The sequence below is a fragment of the Mobula birostris genome, chromosome 6 (assembly GCF_030028105.1).
Source record: "Mobula birostris isolate sMobBir1 chromosome 6, sMobBir1.hap1, whole genome shotgun sequence".
Classification (NCBI taxonomy): domain Eukaryota; kingdom Metazoa; phylum Chordata; class Chondrichthyes; order Myliobatiformes; family Myliobatidae; genus Mobula; species Mobula birostris.
In genome coordinates, this window is record NC_092375.1 from 197,868,379 (window position 1) to 197,881,932 (window position 13,554).

General features: G+C 42.7%; 1 protein-coding gene across 1 annotated transcript in view; it reads left to right on the forward strand.

Moving 5' to 3' along the window:
* The window catches only part of slc15a2 (solute carrier family 15 member 2), a 237,643-nt gene that overhangs the window by 145,871 nt on the left and 78,218 nt on the right, over nucleotides 1-13,554 (forward strand). Inside the window, exon 11 of the mRNA XM_072259699.1 lies at nucleotides 2,129-2,217. Within this exon, the coding sequence (XP_072115800.1) occupies nucleotides 2,129-2,217 (89 nt within the window). The remainder of the gene's footprint in view (nucleotides 1-2,128; nucleotides 2,218-13,554) is intronic.

The window sequence follows — 13,554 nt, forward strand, 5'->3', positions numbered from 1 at the left end:
CCTGGATTTAATTACAGCACCTTCAGTCCTGCATCCTTCACTCTTTTGAATTTTACCTCTGTGGTGCAATTTAACTCTTTGCTCTATCTACATCTGGTTTGTCCTTCCTTACATTCATGTTACATCCATAATCTACTTGTAAACCTGCTGGCTCATCCTCAGCTCTATCATACTGGTTCCCAATCAATCCTGGCCAACTAATCTCTCACATCTCTCTAATTCCCTTTACTCTACTGTAATAATGATACATTTGATTTTATATTCTTCTCAGATTCAGGGCAAATTCGATCATATTGTGATTACTTGTCCCCAGTGGTTCTTTTACATTAAGTTCGCAAATCAATTTCAGATTATTGCACATCACCCAATCCAGAATAGCTCATACCCTAATGGGCTCAATCACGAGTTGCTCTAAAACATCATCTTGTAGGCATTCTAGAAATTCCCCTTCTTGGGATCAAGCACCAGCCTGATTTTCCTAGTCTACTTGCATACTTACAGGCCACTTCCTTATTACTGTTTGGAAGTCTGTATATAATTCCCATCACGGTTTTTTACCCTTGCAGTTCCTTAGCTCTATCCACAATGGCACTATGTCACCTCTTTCTAATGATTTGATTTCACTTTTTACCAATAGAGCAATGCTGCCCCCTCTGCCTTCCTGCCTGTCCTTTCGATACAATGCGTATCCTTGGATGTTAAGCTCCCATATACAATTTTCTTTCATCCATTATTCAGTAATGCCTACAACGTCATGCCTGTCAATCTGCAACTGTTCGACAAGTTCATCTATCTTATTCCGTATTCTGCCTGCATTCAAATATAACATCTTTAGTCCTGTATTCACTCTTCTTGACTTTGTTCATCTTTTACATTGGAACTCATCTTGTTAACTGAAAATTTTGCCTCTCCTTGATGGAGTCTCACTTCGCACTGCCTCTGTGTGTAAACCAACTACTTCATCCTCAGTACTATCAGCCCAGTTCCCATCTCGCTGCAGATTGAGCAGCATTTGGATGCCATTCATACTGCAGTGTTTCAACAATTCCTTTCTCCTCACTGATTTTTGCTCCAGATTGCAGCATTTAGAGACAGAATATAATATAAATGGTAAGACTATTGGCAGTGTAGAGGATCTGAGAGATCTTGGGGTCCGTGTTGATAGGACGCTCAAAGCTGCTGCTCAGGTTGACACTGTTATTAAGAAGGTGAATGTTGTGCTGGACTTCATCAACTGTGGGATTGAGTTCAAGGGCCGAGAACTCAAGCTCCTGAAGCTATATAAGATCTTGGTCAGACCCCACTTCTGGTCACCTCATTACAGGAAGGATGTGGATACTATAGAGAGAGTACAGAGGAGATTTACAAGGATGTTGCCTGGATTGGAGGGCGTATCTTATGAAAATAGGTTGAGTGTACTTGGCCTTTACTCCTTGGAGCGACAGAGGATAAAAGAGGACCTGATGGAGGTGTATAAGATAATGAGGGGCATTGATTACGTGGATAGTCAGAGGCTTTTTCCCAGAGCTGAAATAGCTAACACGAGAGGCAAAGTTTTAAGAAGTTTGGAAATAGGTACCAAGGGGATGTCAGGGGTAAATTTTTCACACAGAGAGTGGTGGGTTCATGGAATGCACTGCCAGTGGTGGTGGTGGAAGCAGATACAATAGGTCTTTTAAGAGCCTCTTAGATAGGTACATGGAGCTGAGAAAAATAGAGGGCTATGTGCTGAGGAAATTCTAGGTAGTCTCTAGAGTAGGTTATATGGTCAGCACAATATTGTGGGCCGAAGGGCCTGTAATGTGCTGTAAATTTCTATGTTCTATCTGTAATTTTTTTGTCTTTGTTTTCACCAAGACCTTTCTAAAGCTAATGAAATAAGTCTCCGCCAGTTCAAGATTAACCTTATCCCTCCATAACTACCTTGACACTTAAGGATTCTTCTGCAATAGCTTAAACTACCCAGAGGTAACCAAGCAACTCCCTATATCAGGCAAATGGAGATGTGAGGGACAATCACTCCCACAAAATTGTTGTCAGAGTGTTTCTAACAGTATTCAGATGCAAACCATTGTTACTAAATCATTACTAATTATTTTTGCTTGTGACTCTTTTTTCTTTTGCACAGACAATTAACGCCTTTTTGATAGTTACTTTTATTCCGGTCTTCGATATGGGCATTTATCCACTCATTGCGAAATGTAAAATTAACTTGACGTAAGTATTCAGACCTACGAGTTACAGCATTATAAAACTCTAGTTATGCCGCACCTGGAGTATTGCATACAGTTCTGGTCACCCTAGGCAAATTGTTGGCTTTAGAGAAAGTGCAGAACAGGTTTAACCTGATGCTGCCTGGATTAGAGGGCATGTGCTATAACGAGAATTTTGACAAACTTGTGTTGTTTTATCTGAAGAGGCTGAAGGGAGATATGATAGATGTTTATAAGATTATGAGAGGCATTGTTAGAGTAGACAGACAGTGTCTTTTTCCAAAGGTTAGAATGTCCAATACCAGAGGACGTTTCAAGTGAGTGGAGGTCATTTCAAAACAGGTGTGGAGGGCAAGTGTTTTACACAGAGAGTGAAAAGCACTGCCTGGGGTGGCGGTACAGGCAGGTACTTTACAGACATTTAGATAGGTGCATAAATGTTTAGTTGGTCATTTGAATACTAATTGAATTGGTTCTACACAAAACTATGGGTAAAAGAGCCTGTGCCTGTGCTACACTGATCTATGTTCCATGTTCTATGTTCCTGGTGTCATTTCTATGCTCTGATCTAAGTGCTAATGTTAAATGTGGGATGGGTAACGTGTGTGGGTGAAGATGGCAGGAAATGGTCATATAACTACAGTACTAATCAACAAGCTTCAAAACCTTGGCCTCTGTACCTCTCTCTGCAACTTCTGCACCAGGAGATCCAGTCTGTGAGGATCGGAAATAACATCCCTCCACCCTTGACAAGCAACACTGGCACACCTCAAGGATGCATGCTTAGCCCACTTCCCTACTCTTTCTACACCAAGAACCTTTTGTTTTCAGTAGTTGCTATGGACCTACTATTCATTGTGAATCTTCTACCTCCATTGGACAAGCTAAAGTGCTTCACCACACATGTAACAGGATTAAATCCCATCTCCTATTACTCTGAAGGTGTCGGAAGTGCAATTGATCTTTCAAGATTCCAGTCTATTTTCACATGAACATGGAAATATACAGTGAAATGTATCATTTGCATTAATAACCAACACACTCAAGGGTGAGCTGGGGGCAGCCTGCAAGTACAACAACATAGCATAAGAACAATGTTCGGCAGAACAACACCAAACACTGAAGAATAGAACACAAGTAACAAAACAACAACAACAAAACAAGCCTCATTCCCCCCTCCCACCTATGCACATTCATAGTCTTCTAAGCCAGTTCTTTGGCCTCCAGTCTCCAGCAGACTCTGATTCAGACTCATTCAACCAAGGCAACAAGACGAGAAGAGAAATAAGAAATACTCACCAAGCTAATATGAGCATGGAACCCCCTGTCCTTCTACAGCAAGGCAGCAGGTAATGGTGTTGCCTCTCAGTCTCAGCAACCCACGTTCAATCCTAACCTTGTTATTGGGATTGGTATTGGCTTGTTATTGTCACCTGTACTAAGATACAGTGGAAAGCTTACAGAGTCATAGTTATAGAAAATTACCCCACAGAAACAGGCCCTTTGGCCCATCTAGTCTGAGATATATAAACTGCCTACTCCCATCAACCTGCACCATTACCATAGCCCTCAATGTCCCTACCATCCATGTACCTATCCTAACTTCTCTTAAACGTTGAACTCAAACTCACATTGGCCACCTGCACGGGCAGCTTGTTCCACACTAACATGACCCTCTAAGTGAACAAGTTTCCCCTCATATTCCCCTTAAACATTTCACCTTTTACCCTTAACCCATGATCTTTAGCTGTAGTCCCACACAATATCAGTGGAAAAAAGCCTGCTTACATCTACCCAATCTGTATCCCTCAAAATTTTGTATATCTCTATCAAATGTCTGTGATTGTGTGTGAGATGTGAGAATTCTGTGAGACCACCAGCCTCAAGGAAAACTGCATCTGCACGAGGTGCACCGAGCTGCAGCTCCTGAGAGAACATATGAAGGAACTGGAGCTGCAGCTTAATGACCTTCAGCTCACACAGTGGAATGGAGAGATGATAGATAGGAGCTACAGTGTGTTAGTCACCCCGAGGTTTCAAATGTGTGTGTGACTGTTAGGAGAAGGAAGGAAAATGCATAGGCAGTGGCAAAATACCCCTCAATAATAAGTATACACTTTAAATACTTTGAGGGGGAAACGACCTAACTGGGAGGGGGCATGGTGACAGGGTCTATGCCGTTGAGTCTGATGCTGTGTCTCAGCAGAGCAGAAGGGTGAAGACAACTGCAATGTTGATAGGAGATTCCATAGTCAGAGGAACAGAGACAGGATTCTGTGGGCATGACAGAGACACCCGGATGGCCTGTTGCCTCCCAGGTGCCAGGGTTCGGGTTGTCTCAGAACAGGTCCATGACATTCTCAAGTGGGAGGGTGAGCAGCCAGAAGTCTTGCTACATATTGCCACCACTTACCTGGATTGATAAGATGAGGAGGTCCTGGAGAGAAATTTTAGGGAGCTAGATGGAAAGCTAAAAACAAGACCTCCAGTGTAGTAATCTCCAAATTGCTGCTGATCTCATGTGCCAGTGAGAGTAAGAATAGGATCACTTGGTAGGTGAATGTGTGGCTGAGCAACTAGTGCAGGGGGCAGGGGTTCAGATTTATGCATCCTTGGGATCTCTCAGGGAAAGGTATGACCTGTACTAAAGGGATGGGTTACACCTGCATCTGAGTGGGGCCAATATCTTTGCAGGCTGGTTTGCTGAATGGTCATTGGGAGATAAGTTAAAAGAACCCTTTGGGGTAAGTTATCATAATATGATCGAATTCATAGCCAATAATATCAAAGAGGATACAAAATTTTCTTCAGATACATAAAATGTAAAAGAGAGGCAAAAGTAGATATCAGACCGCTGGACAGGTAGTAATGGGAGAAAGGAAATGACAGAAAAACCGAATAAGTATTTTGCATCAATCTTCACTGTGGAAAACACAAGCAGTATGGTGGAAGTTCCAGATGTTAAGAGGTTGTGAAGTTGCCAAAACCAGAAAAAAAGGTTCTTGGGAAACTGAAAGGTCTAAAGGTAGATAAATCAGATGGTGCACAGCACAGCGTTCTGAAAAAGGTGGCTGAAGAGATTGTGGTGGCATTAGTAATGATCTTTCAAAAATTACTAGGTTCTGGAATAGTTCCAGAAGACTGGAAAATTGCAAATGTCACTCCAATCTTCAAGAAGGGAGAGAGGCAGAAGACAGGAAACTATAGGCTCGTTAGTCTGACCTCAGTGGCTTTGGGAAGATGATGGACTCAATTGTTAAGGATGTGGTGTCGGGGTACATGAGGACGCACGTGATAAAATAGGCCATAGTCAGCGTGGTTTCCTTAAGGGAAAATCGTGCATGACATATCTGTTGGAATTTGTTGAAGACTTTTTTTCGGTCTGTTCTTTATCAAATTATGCTATTGCTTTGCACCATTGTAACTATATGTTATAATTATGTGGTTTTTGTCAGTTATTTTAATCTTGGTTTGTCTTGTGTTTCTGTGATATCATTCTGGTGGAGCATTGTATCATTTCTTAATGCATGCATTACTAAATGACAATAAAAGAAGACTGCGTGTTCTCATAATCTAATCTAATCTAAGAAGTGGCAAACAGGATAGAGAAAGGAGAACTGGATGCTGTGTACTTGGATTTTCAGAAGGCTTTTGACAAGGTAGAACAAGGTAAGAGCCCATGGTATTACAGGACAGATATAGGCATCCATTAGTCTTGTGAGACCATGGATTTGCACCTTGGAAGGTTTCCAGGGCACAGGCCTGGGCAAGATTGTATGGAAGACTGGCAGTTGCCCATGCTGCAAGTCTCCCCTCTCCACGCCCCTAGGGCCGATACAGCTTGGCACCGGTGTCGTCACAGAGCAATGTGTGGTTAAGTGCTTTGCTCAAGGACACACATGCTGCCTCAGCTGAGGCTCGAACTAGCGACCTTCAGATCACTGGACTGATGCCTTAACCACTCGGCCACGCGCCAACAGGACAGATTAATTGGCAGGAGGCAAAGGGTGGGAATAAAGAGAGCTTTTTCTGGTTGGCTGTCAGTTGCGTAGTGGTGTTCCACAGGGGTCTGTGTTGGACAGTATCTTTTCATGTTATATATCAATAGAAACATAGAAAACATATAGCACAATACAGGCCCTTCGGCCCACAAAGCTGTGCTGAACAAGTCCTTACTTTAGAAATCATCCAGGGTTACCCATAGCCCTCTATTTTTCTAAGCTCCATGTACTTATCCAGGAGTCTCTTAAAAGACCCTTTCTTATCTGCCTCCACCACTGTTGCTGGCAGCCCATTCCACGCACTCACCACTCTGCATACAAAACTTGCCTCTGATATCTCCTACTTCCAAGCACCTTAAAATTGTGCCCTCTCGTGCCCTGGGAAAAAGCCACTGTCTATCCACATGATCAATGCCTCTCATCATCTTATACACCTCTATTAGGTCACCTCTCATCCCCCATCGCTCCAAGGAAAAAAGGCTGAGTTCACTCAACCAATTCTCATAAGGCATGCTTCCCAATCCAGGCAACGTCCTTGTAACTCTCCTCTGCACCCTTTCTATGGTTTCCACATCCTTCCTGTAGTGAGGCGACCATAACTGAGCACAGTAGTCCAAGCAGGATCTGGCCTGGGTCCTACATAGCTGCAACATTAACTCTTAGTTCCTAAACTCAATCCCATGGTTGATGAAGGCCAATGCACCGTATGCTTTCTTAAGCACAGAGTCAACCTGCGCAGCAGCTTTGAGTGTCCTATGGACTCAGACCCCAAGATCCCTCTGATCCTCCACACTGCTGAGAGTCTTACCATTAATACTATGTTCTGTCATCATATTTGACCTACCAAAATGAACCACCTCTCACCTATTTGGGTTGAACTCCATCTGCCACTGCTCAGCCCATTTTTTGCATCCTATCAATGTCCCGCTGTAACATTTGACAGCCCTCCACACTATCCACAACACCTCCAACCTTTGTGTCATCAGTAAATTTACTAACCCATCCCTCCACTTCTTCATCCAAGTCATTTATAAAAATCATGAAGAGTAGAGGTCCCAGAATAGATCCCTGAGGCACACCACTGGTGACCGACCTCCATGCAGAATATGATCCGTCTACAACCACTCTTTGCCTTCTGTGGGCAAGTGAGTTCTGGATCCACAAAACAATGTCCCCTTGGATCCCATGCCTCCTTACTTTCTCAATAAGCCTTGCATGGGGTACCTTATCAAATGCCTTGCTAAAATCCATATACATTACACCTACTGTCATCAATGAGTTTAGTCACATCCTCAAAAAATTCAATCAGGCTTGTAAGGCGTGACCTGCCTTTCACAAAGCCCGGCTGACTATTCCTAATCATATTATGCCTCTCCAAATGTTCATAAATCCTGCCTCTCAGGATCTTCTCTATCAACTTACCAACCACTGAAGTAAGACTCTATAATTTCCTGGGCTATCTCTACTCCCTTTCTTGAATAAGGGAACAACATCCACAACCCTCCAATTCTCCAGAACCTATCTCGCACCCTCGCCTCCCACAGTAGCCTGAGGTACATCTCGTCCGGTCCCACTGACTTATTGAACTTGATGCTTTCCAAAAGCTACAGCACATCCTCTTTCTTAATGTCTATATTCTCAAGCTTTTCAATCTGCTGTAAGTCATCCCTACAGTTGCCAAGATCCTTTTCCATAGTGAATTGTCATATGAAGAGTATTTGATAGCTCTGCGAATATTCACTGGAATTCAGAAGAATGAGGGGTGACCTCATTGAAACCTATCAGATGGTGAAAAGAGTGGGTGTGGAGAGGATGTTTCCTCTGGTGAGAGAGTCTAAGACCAGAGGACACAGCCTTAAAATAGGGGGCATCCTTTTAGAATGGGGATGAGGAGGAATTTCTTTAGCCAGTGAGTGGTGAATCTGTGGAATTCATTGCTACAGCCAATGAGGCCAAGTCTTTATGTATTTTCAAGGCAGAGGTTGATAGATTCGTGACTGGTCAGGATTTGAAGCGATACTGGGAGAAGGCAGGAGACTGCAGCTGAGAGAAAACTTGGAGCAGATTGATGGGCCAAATAATACTCTTATAACTTAAGGTCTTATGGCCTAAATCTATTCTGAGTCTTTTATGTTCCAAGGAATATAGTCCTAACCCATTCAATCTTTCTATATAAGTCAGGTCCTTGTAATTTTTCTCTGTACTCTTTCAACCTTATTTACCTCTTTCCTGTAGATAGGTGACTAAAACTGCACACAATACTCCAAATTAGGCCTCATAACTTCTTTTACAATCCCAGCAACATAGCATCCCATCTCCATACTCAATAGTTTGACTTATGAAGGCCAATGTGCCAAAAGCTTTCTTTACAAAAAAATCTACCTGTAACACCACTTTCAATGAAATATAGACCTGTATTCTCAGATCCTTTTGTTCTACAGCATTCCTTAGTGCCTTACTATTCGCTGTGTAAGACCTGCCCTGGTGGATTGAAGGAAGTGCAACACCTTGCACGTCACACAAAATGCTGGAGGAATTCAGCAAGCTAGGGAGGAATTCAGCAAGCTAGGCAGCATCAATGGAAAAGAGTAAACAGTTAACATTTCAGGCCAAAAACTTTCATCAGGACTAAAAAAAAGATGAGAAGTCTGAGCAAGCGGGTGGAAGGAGGGGAGGAAAAACTATGAGGTAGTAGGTGATAGGTGAAACAGGCAGGGTGGGAGCAATGAAGTAAAGAGCTGCGAAGTTGGTTGGTGAAAGAGATAAAAGACTGGAAAAGGGGGAATCTGATAGGAGAAGATAGAAGACCATGGAAGAAAAGGATGAGGGAGGTGATGGGCAGGTAAGGATATAAGGTGACAGAGGGAAACGGAAATGGGAAAATGGTGAGGGTGGTGCAATTACCAGAAGTTTGAGAAATCAATATTAATACCACCTTGTACTTCTTCCTCTCCTCCCCACACCTTATTGCTCTGACTTCTCATCTTTTTGTTCCAGTCCTGATGAAGATTCTCAGCCTGAAGTGTTTCCATAGATGCTGCCTGGCCTACTGAGTACCTCAAACATTGTGTGTGTGTTGCTTTTTGACTTCCAGCATCTGCAGATTTTCTCATGTTTGAACACCTTACAGTTGTTTGCGTTAAGTTCCACCTGCCAGTTTTCAGCCCATTATTTCAGCTGGTCCAGATCTCGCTGAAAGTCGGATAGTCTTGCTTGCCGTTCAGTACTTTCCCAATCTTGGTGTCACTTGCAAATTTGCCGATTCAATTAACCACATTATCATCCATTAACTAAGACATTAAGAAAGAGGATGTGCTGGAGCTTTTGGAAAGCATCAAGTTGGATAAGTCTCCGGGACCAGATGAGATGTACCCCAGGCTACTGTGGGAGGTGAGGGAGGAGATTGCTGAGTCTCTGGCAATGATCTTTGCATCATCAATGGGGACAGGGGAGGTTCCGAAGGATTGGCGGGTTGCAGATGTTGTTCCCTTATTCAAGAAAGGGAGTAGAGATAGCCCAGGAAATTATAGACTAGTGAGTCTTACTTCAGTGGTTGGTAAGTTGTTGGAAAAGATCCTGAGAGGCAGAATTTATGAACATTTGGAGAGGCATAATATGATTAAGAATAGTCAGCATGGCTTTGTCAAAGGTAGGTCATGCCTTACAAACCTGATTGAATTTTTTGAGGATGTGACTAAACACCTTGATGAAGGTAGAGCAGTAGATGTAGTGTATATGGAATTCAGCAAGGTATTTGATAAGGTACCCCATGCAAGGCTTATTGAGAAAGTAAGGAGGCATGGGATCCAAGGGAACGTTTCTTTGTGGATCCAAAACTGGCTTGCACACAGAAGGCAAAGAGTGGTTGTACATGGGACGTATTCTGCATGGAGGTTGGTGACCAGTGGTGTGCCTCAGTGGTCTGTTCTGGGACCCCTTTTCTTTGTGATTTTTATAAATGACCTGGATGAGGAAGTGGAGGGATGGGTTTGTAAATTTTCTGATGACACAAAGGTTGGGAGTGTTGTGGATAGTGTGAAGGGCTGTCAGAGGTTACAGCAGGGCATTGATAGGATGCAAAACTGGGCTGAGAAGTGGCAGACGGAGTTCAACTCAGTTAAGTGTGAGATCGTTCATTTTGGTAGGTCAAATATGATGACAGAATATAGTATTAATGGTAAGACTCTCAGCAGTGTGGAGGATCAAAGGCATCTTGGGGTCCGAGTCCATAGGACACTCAAAGCTGTTACGCAGGTTGACTCTGTGGTTAAGAAGGCAGGCGGTGCATTGGCCTTCATCAATCGTGGGATTGAGTTTAAGAGCTGAGAGGTAATGTTAAAGCTATATAAGACCTTAGTTGGAGTCGTGTGCTCAGTTCTGGTCACCTCACTACAGGATGTATTTGAAACTATCAAAAGGGTGCAGCGGAGATTTACAAGGATGTTGCCTGGATAGGGGAGTGTGCCTTATGAGAATAGGTTGAGTGTACTTGGCCTTTTCTCCTGGGAATGACGTAGAGGTGACCTGATAGAGGTGTATAAGATGATGAGAAGCATTGATCATGTGGATAGACAGAGGCTTTTTCCCAGGGCTGAAATGGCTAACATGAGAGGGCACAGGTTTAAGGTGCTTGGAAGCAGGTACAGAGGAGATGTCAGGGGTAAGTTTTTTACTCAGAGTGGTGAGTGCGTGGAATGGGCTGCTGGTGACAGTGGTGGAGGTGGATACGACAGGGTTTTTTTAAGAGACTCCTGGATAGGTACATGGAGCTTAGAAAAATAGAGGGCTATGGGTAACCCTAGATAATTTCTAAAGTAAGTACATGTTGGGCACAGCATTGTGGGCCGAAGGGCCTGTATTGTGCTGTAGGTTTTCTATGTTTCTATTAATGACAATTGTCTCTGCTGTCATCCCTGTGGCACTGCTTGAGTCACAGACCTGCAAACGGAAAAGCAGCCACAAAGCAAATGTCTTCTGCACTTTATTACCTCATCTTGAATGCTGAGCAATTGAACCTTCTTTACCAGCCTCCCATGTAGGATCTTGTCAAATGCCATAAGACTGTATGACCATAAGATATATGAACAGTATTAGGCCATTAGGCCCGTCAGTATTGCTCCACCATTTCATCATGGCTGATCCAATTTTCATCTCAGCTCCAATCTCCTGCCTTCTCCTTGTATCCCTTCATGCTCTGACCAGTGATGGGTCTTTCAACCTCTGCCATTAAGATACATAAAGACTTCTCATCCACAGCTGCCTGTCACAAAGAATTTCACAGGTTCAGCACGTTCTGGCTAAAGAAATTCCTCCTCATCTCCGTTCTAAAAAATCACCCCTCTATTCTGAGACTGTGTCCTCCAGTCTTAGACTCTCCCATCATGGGAAACATCTTCTCCACGTCCATTATATTAAAGTCTTTCACCATTGGATAGGTTTCAATGAGATCGCCTCTCATTATTCTGAATTCTAGTGAATCCAGACACAGCCATTGCATGTTTTTCATATGACAAGCCATTCAATCCTGGAATCATTTTTCTGAGCCTCCGTTGAATGTTCTGCAGTTTCTGCACATCTTTTCTTGGGCCCAAAACTACTCACAATACCCCAAATGAGGCCTCACCAGTGCTTTCTAAAGCTTCAACATTACATCCTTGCTAGTCCTCTTGAAATGAATGCTAACATTGCATTTGTCTTCCTCACCACAAATTCAACCTGCAAATTAACCTTTTTGGGGATCCTGCACAAGGGCTCCCAAGTCCCTTTGCACCTCAAATTTTTGTATTTTCCCTCCATTTAGAAAATAGTCAACACTTTCATTTCTTTTACCAAAGTGCATGCCATTATACTCCTTGACACTGTATTCTATCTGCTGTTTCTTTGCTCATTCTCCTAATCTGTCTGAGTACTTCTGTAACCTCTCTACTTCCTCAAAACTACCATCTCTCTAACTATCTTCACATCATCCTCAAATTTTGCAACAAAGCCATCAATGCCTTTATCCATATCATTGATAAATAATGTAAAGAGAATCAGTCCCAACAGAGACTCCTGTGGAACACCACTACTCACCACAGTAGCAAACCAGAAAAGGTTTTCTTTATTCTCACTGTTTGTCTCCTGCCAATCAACCATTGTTTTATCCATGCTAGAATCTTTTCTGTAATACCATGGGCTCGTAGCTTGTTAAAGAGCCTCATGTGTGGCACATTGCCAAAGGCCTTCTGAAAAACCAGGTACACAGCATCATCCAATTCTCCTTTGTCTGTCCTGCTTGTTATTTCTTCAAAGAACTACAGCAGATTTGTCAAGCAAGATTTTCCCTTGAGGAAACCATGCTGACTATGGCCCATTTTATCATGTGCCTCCCCATGTACCCTGACACCACATCCTTAACAATTGAGTCCATCATCTTCCCAACCACTGAGGTCAAACTAAATAGCCTATAGTTTCCTGTCTTCTGCCCCTCTCTCTTCTTGAAGAGTGGAGTAACATTTGCAGTTTTCCAGTCTTCCAGAACATTTCCAGAATGTAGTGATTCTTGAAAGATCATTACTAATGCCTTCATGATCTCTTCAGTCACCTTTTTAAGAACCCTGGGTGAACACCATCTCATCCAGGTGACTTATCTACCTTCAGACCTTTCAGTTTCCCAAGAACCTTCTCTTTAGTAATGGTAACTTTATGCACTTCATGACCCCTGACACCTGGAATTTCCACCGTACTGCTAGTGTCTTCTACAGTGAAGACTGTCAGAAAATACTTATTCAGTCTGTCCGTCATTTTGTTGTCCCCAATTACTATCTCGAGCATCCTTTTCCAAAGGTCTGATATCTACTTTCACCTCTCTTTTACATTCTTTGTATCTGAAGAAACTTTTGATATCCTCTTTAATATTATTGGCTAGCTTACTTTCATATTCCATCTTCACCTTCTTGATGACTTTTTAGTTGCCTTCTCTTGGTTTTTAAAAGCTTCTCAGTTCTCTAACTTCCCACTAATTTTTGCTCTATTACATACCCTTTTGTTGTTTTTGACTTCTCTTGTTAGCCACGGTTGTGTCATTTTTCCTTTAGAATACTTCTTCCTCTTCGGGATATATATCCTATGCTTTCCAAATTGCTTCCAGAAATTCCAGCAATTGTTGCTCTACCATCATCCCTGCCAGTGTTCTTTTCCAATCAATTCTGGTCCAATCCTCTCTTATGTCTCTGTAATTCCCTTTACTCTACTGTAATACTGATACACCTGACTAGTTTCTCCTCAAATTTCAGGGTGACTTGGATCATTTTATGATCACTTGACCTCAAAGGGTACTGGTTCATTGTGCAATACCCAGT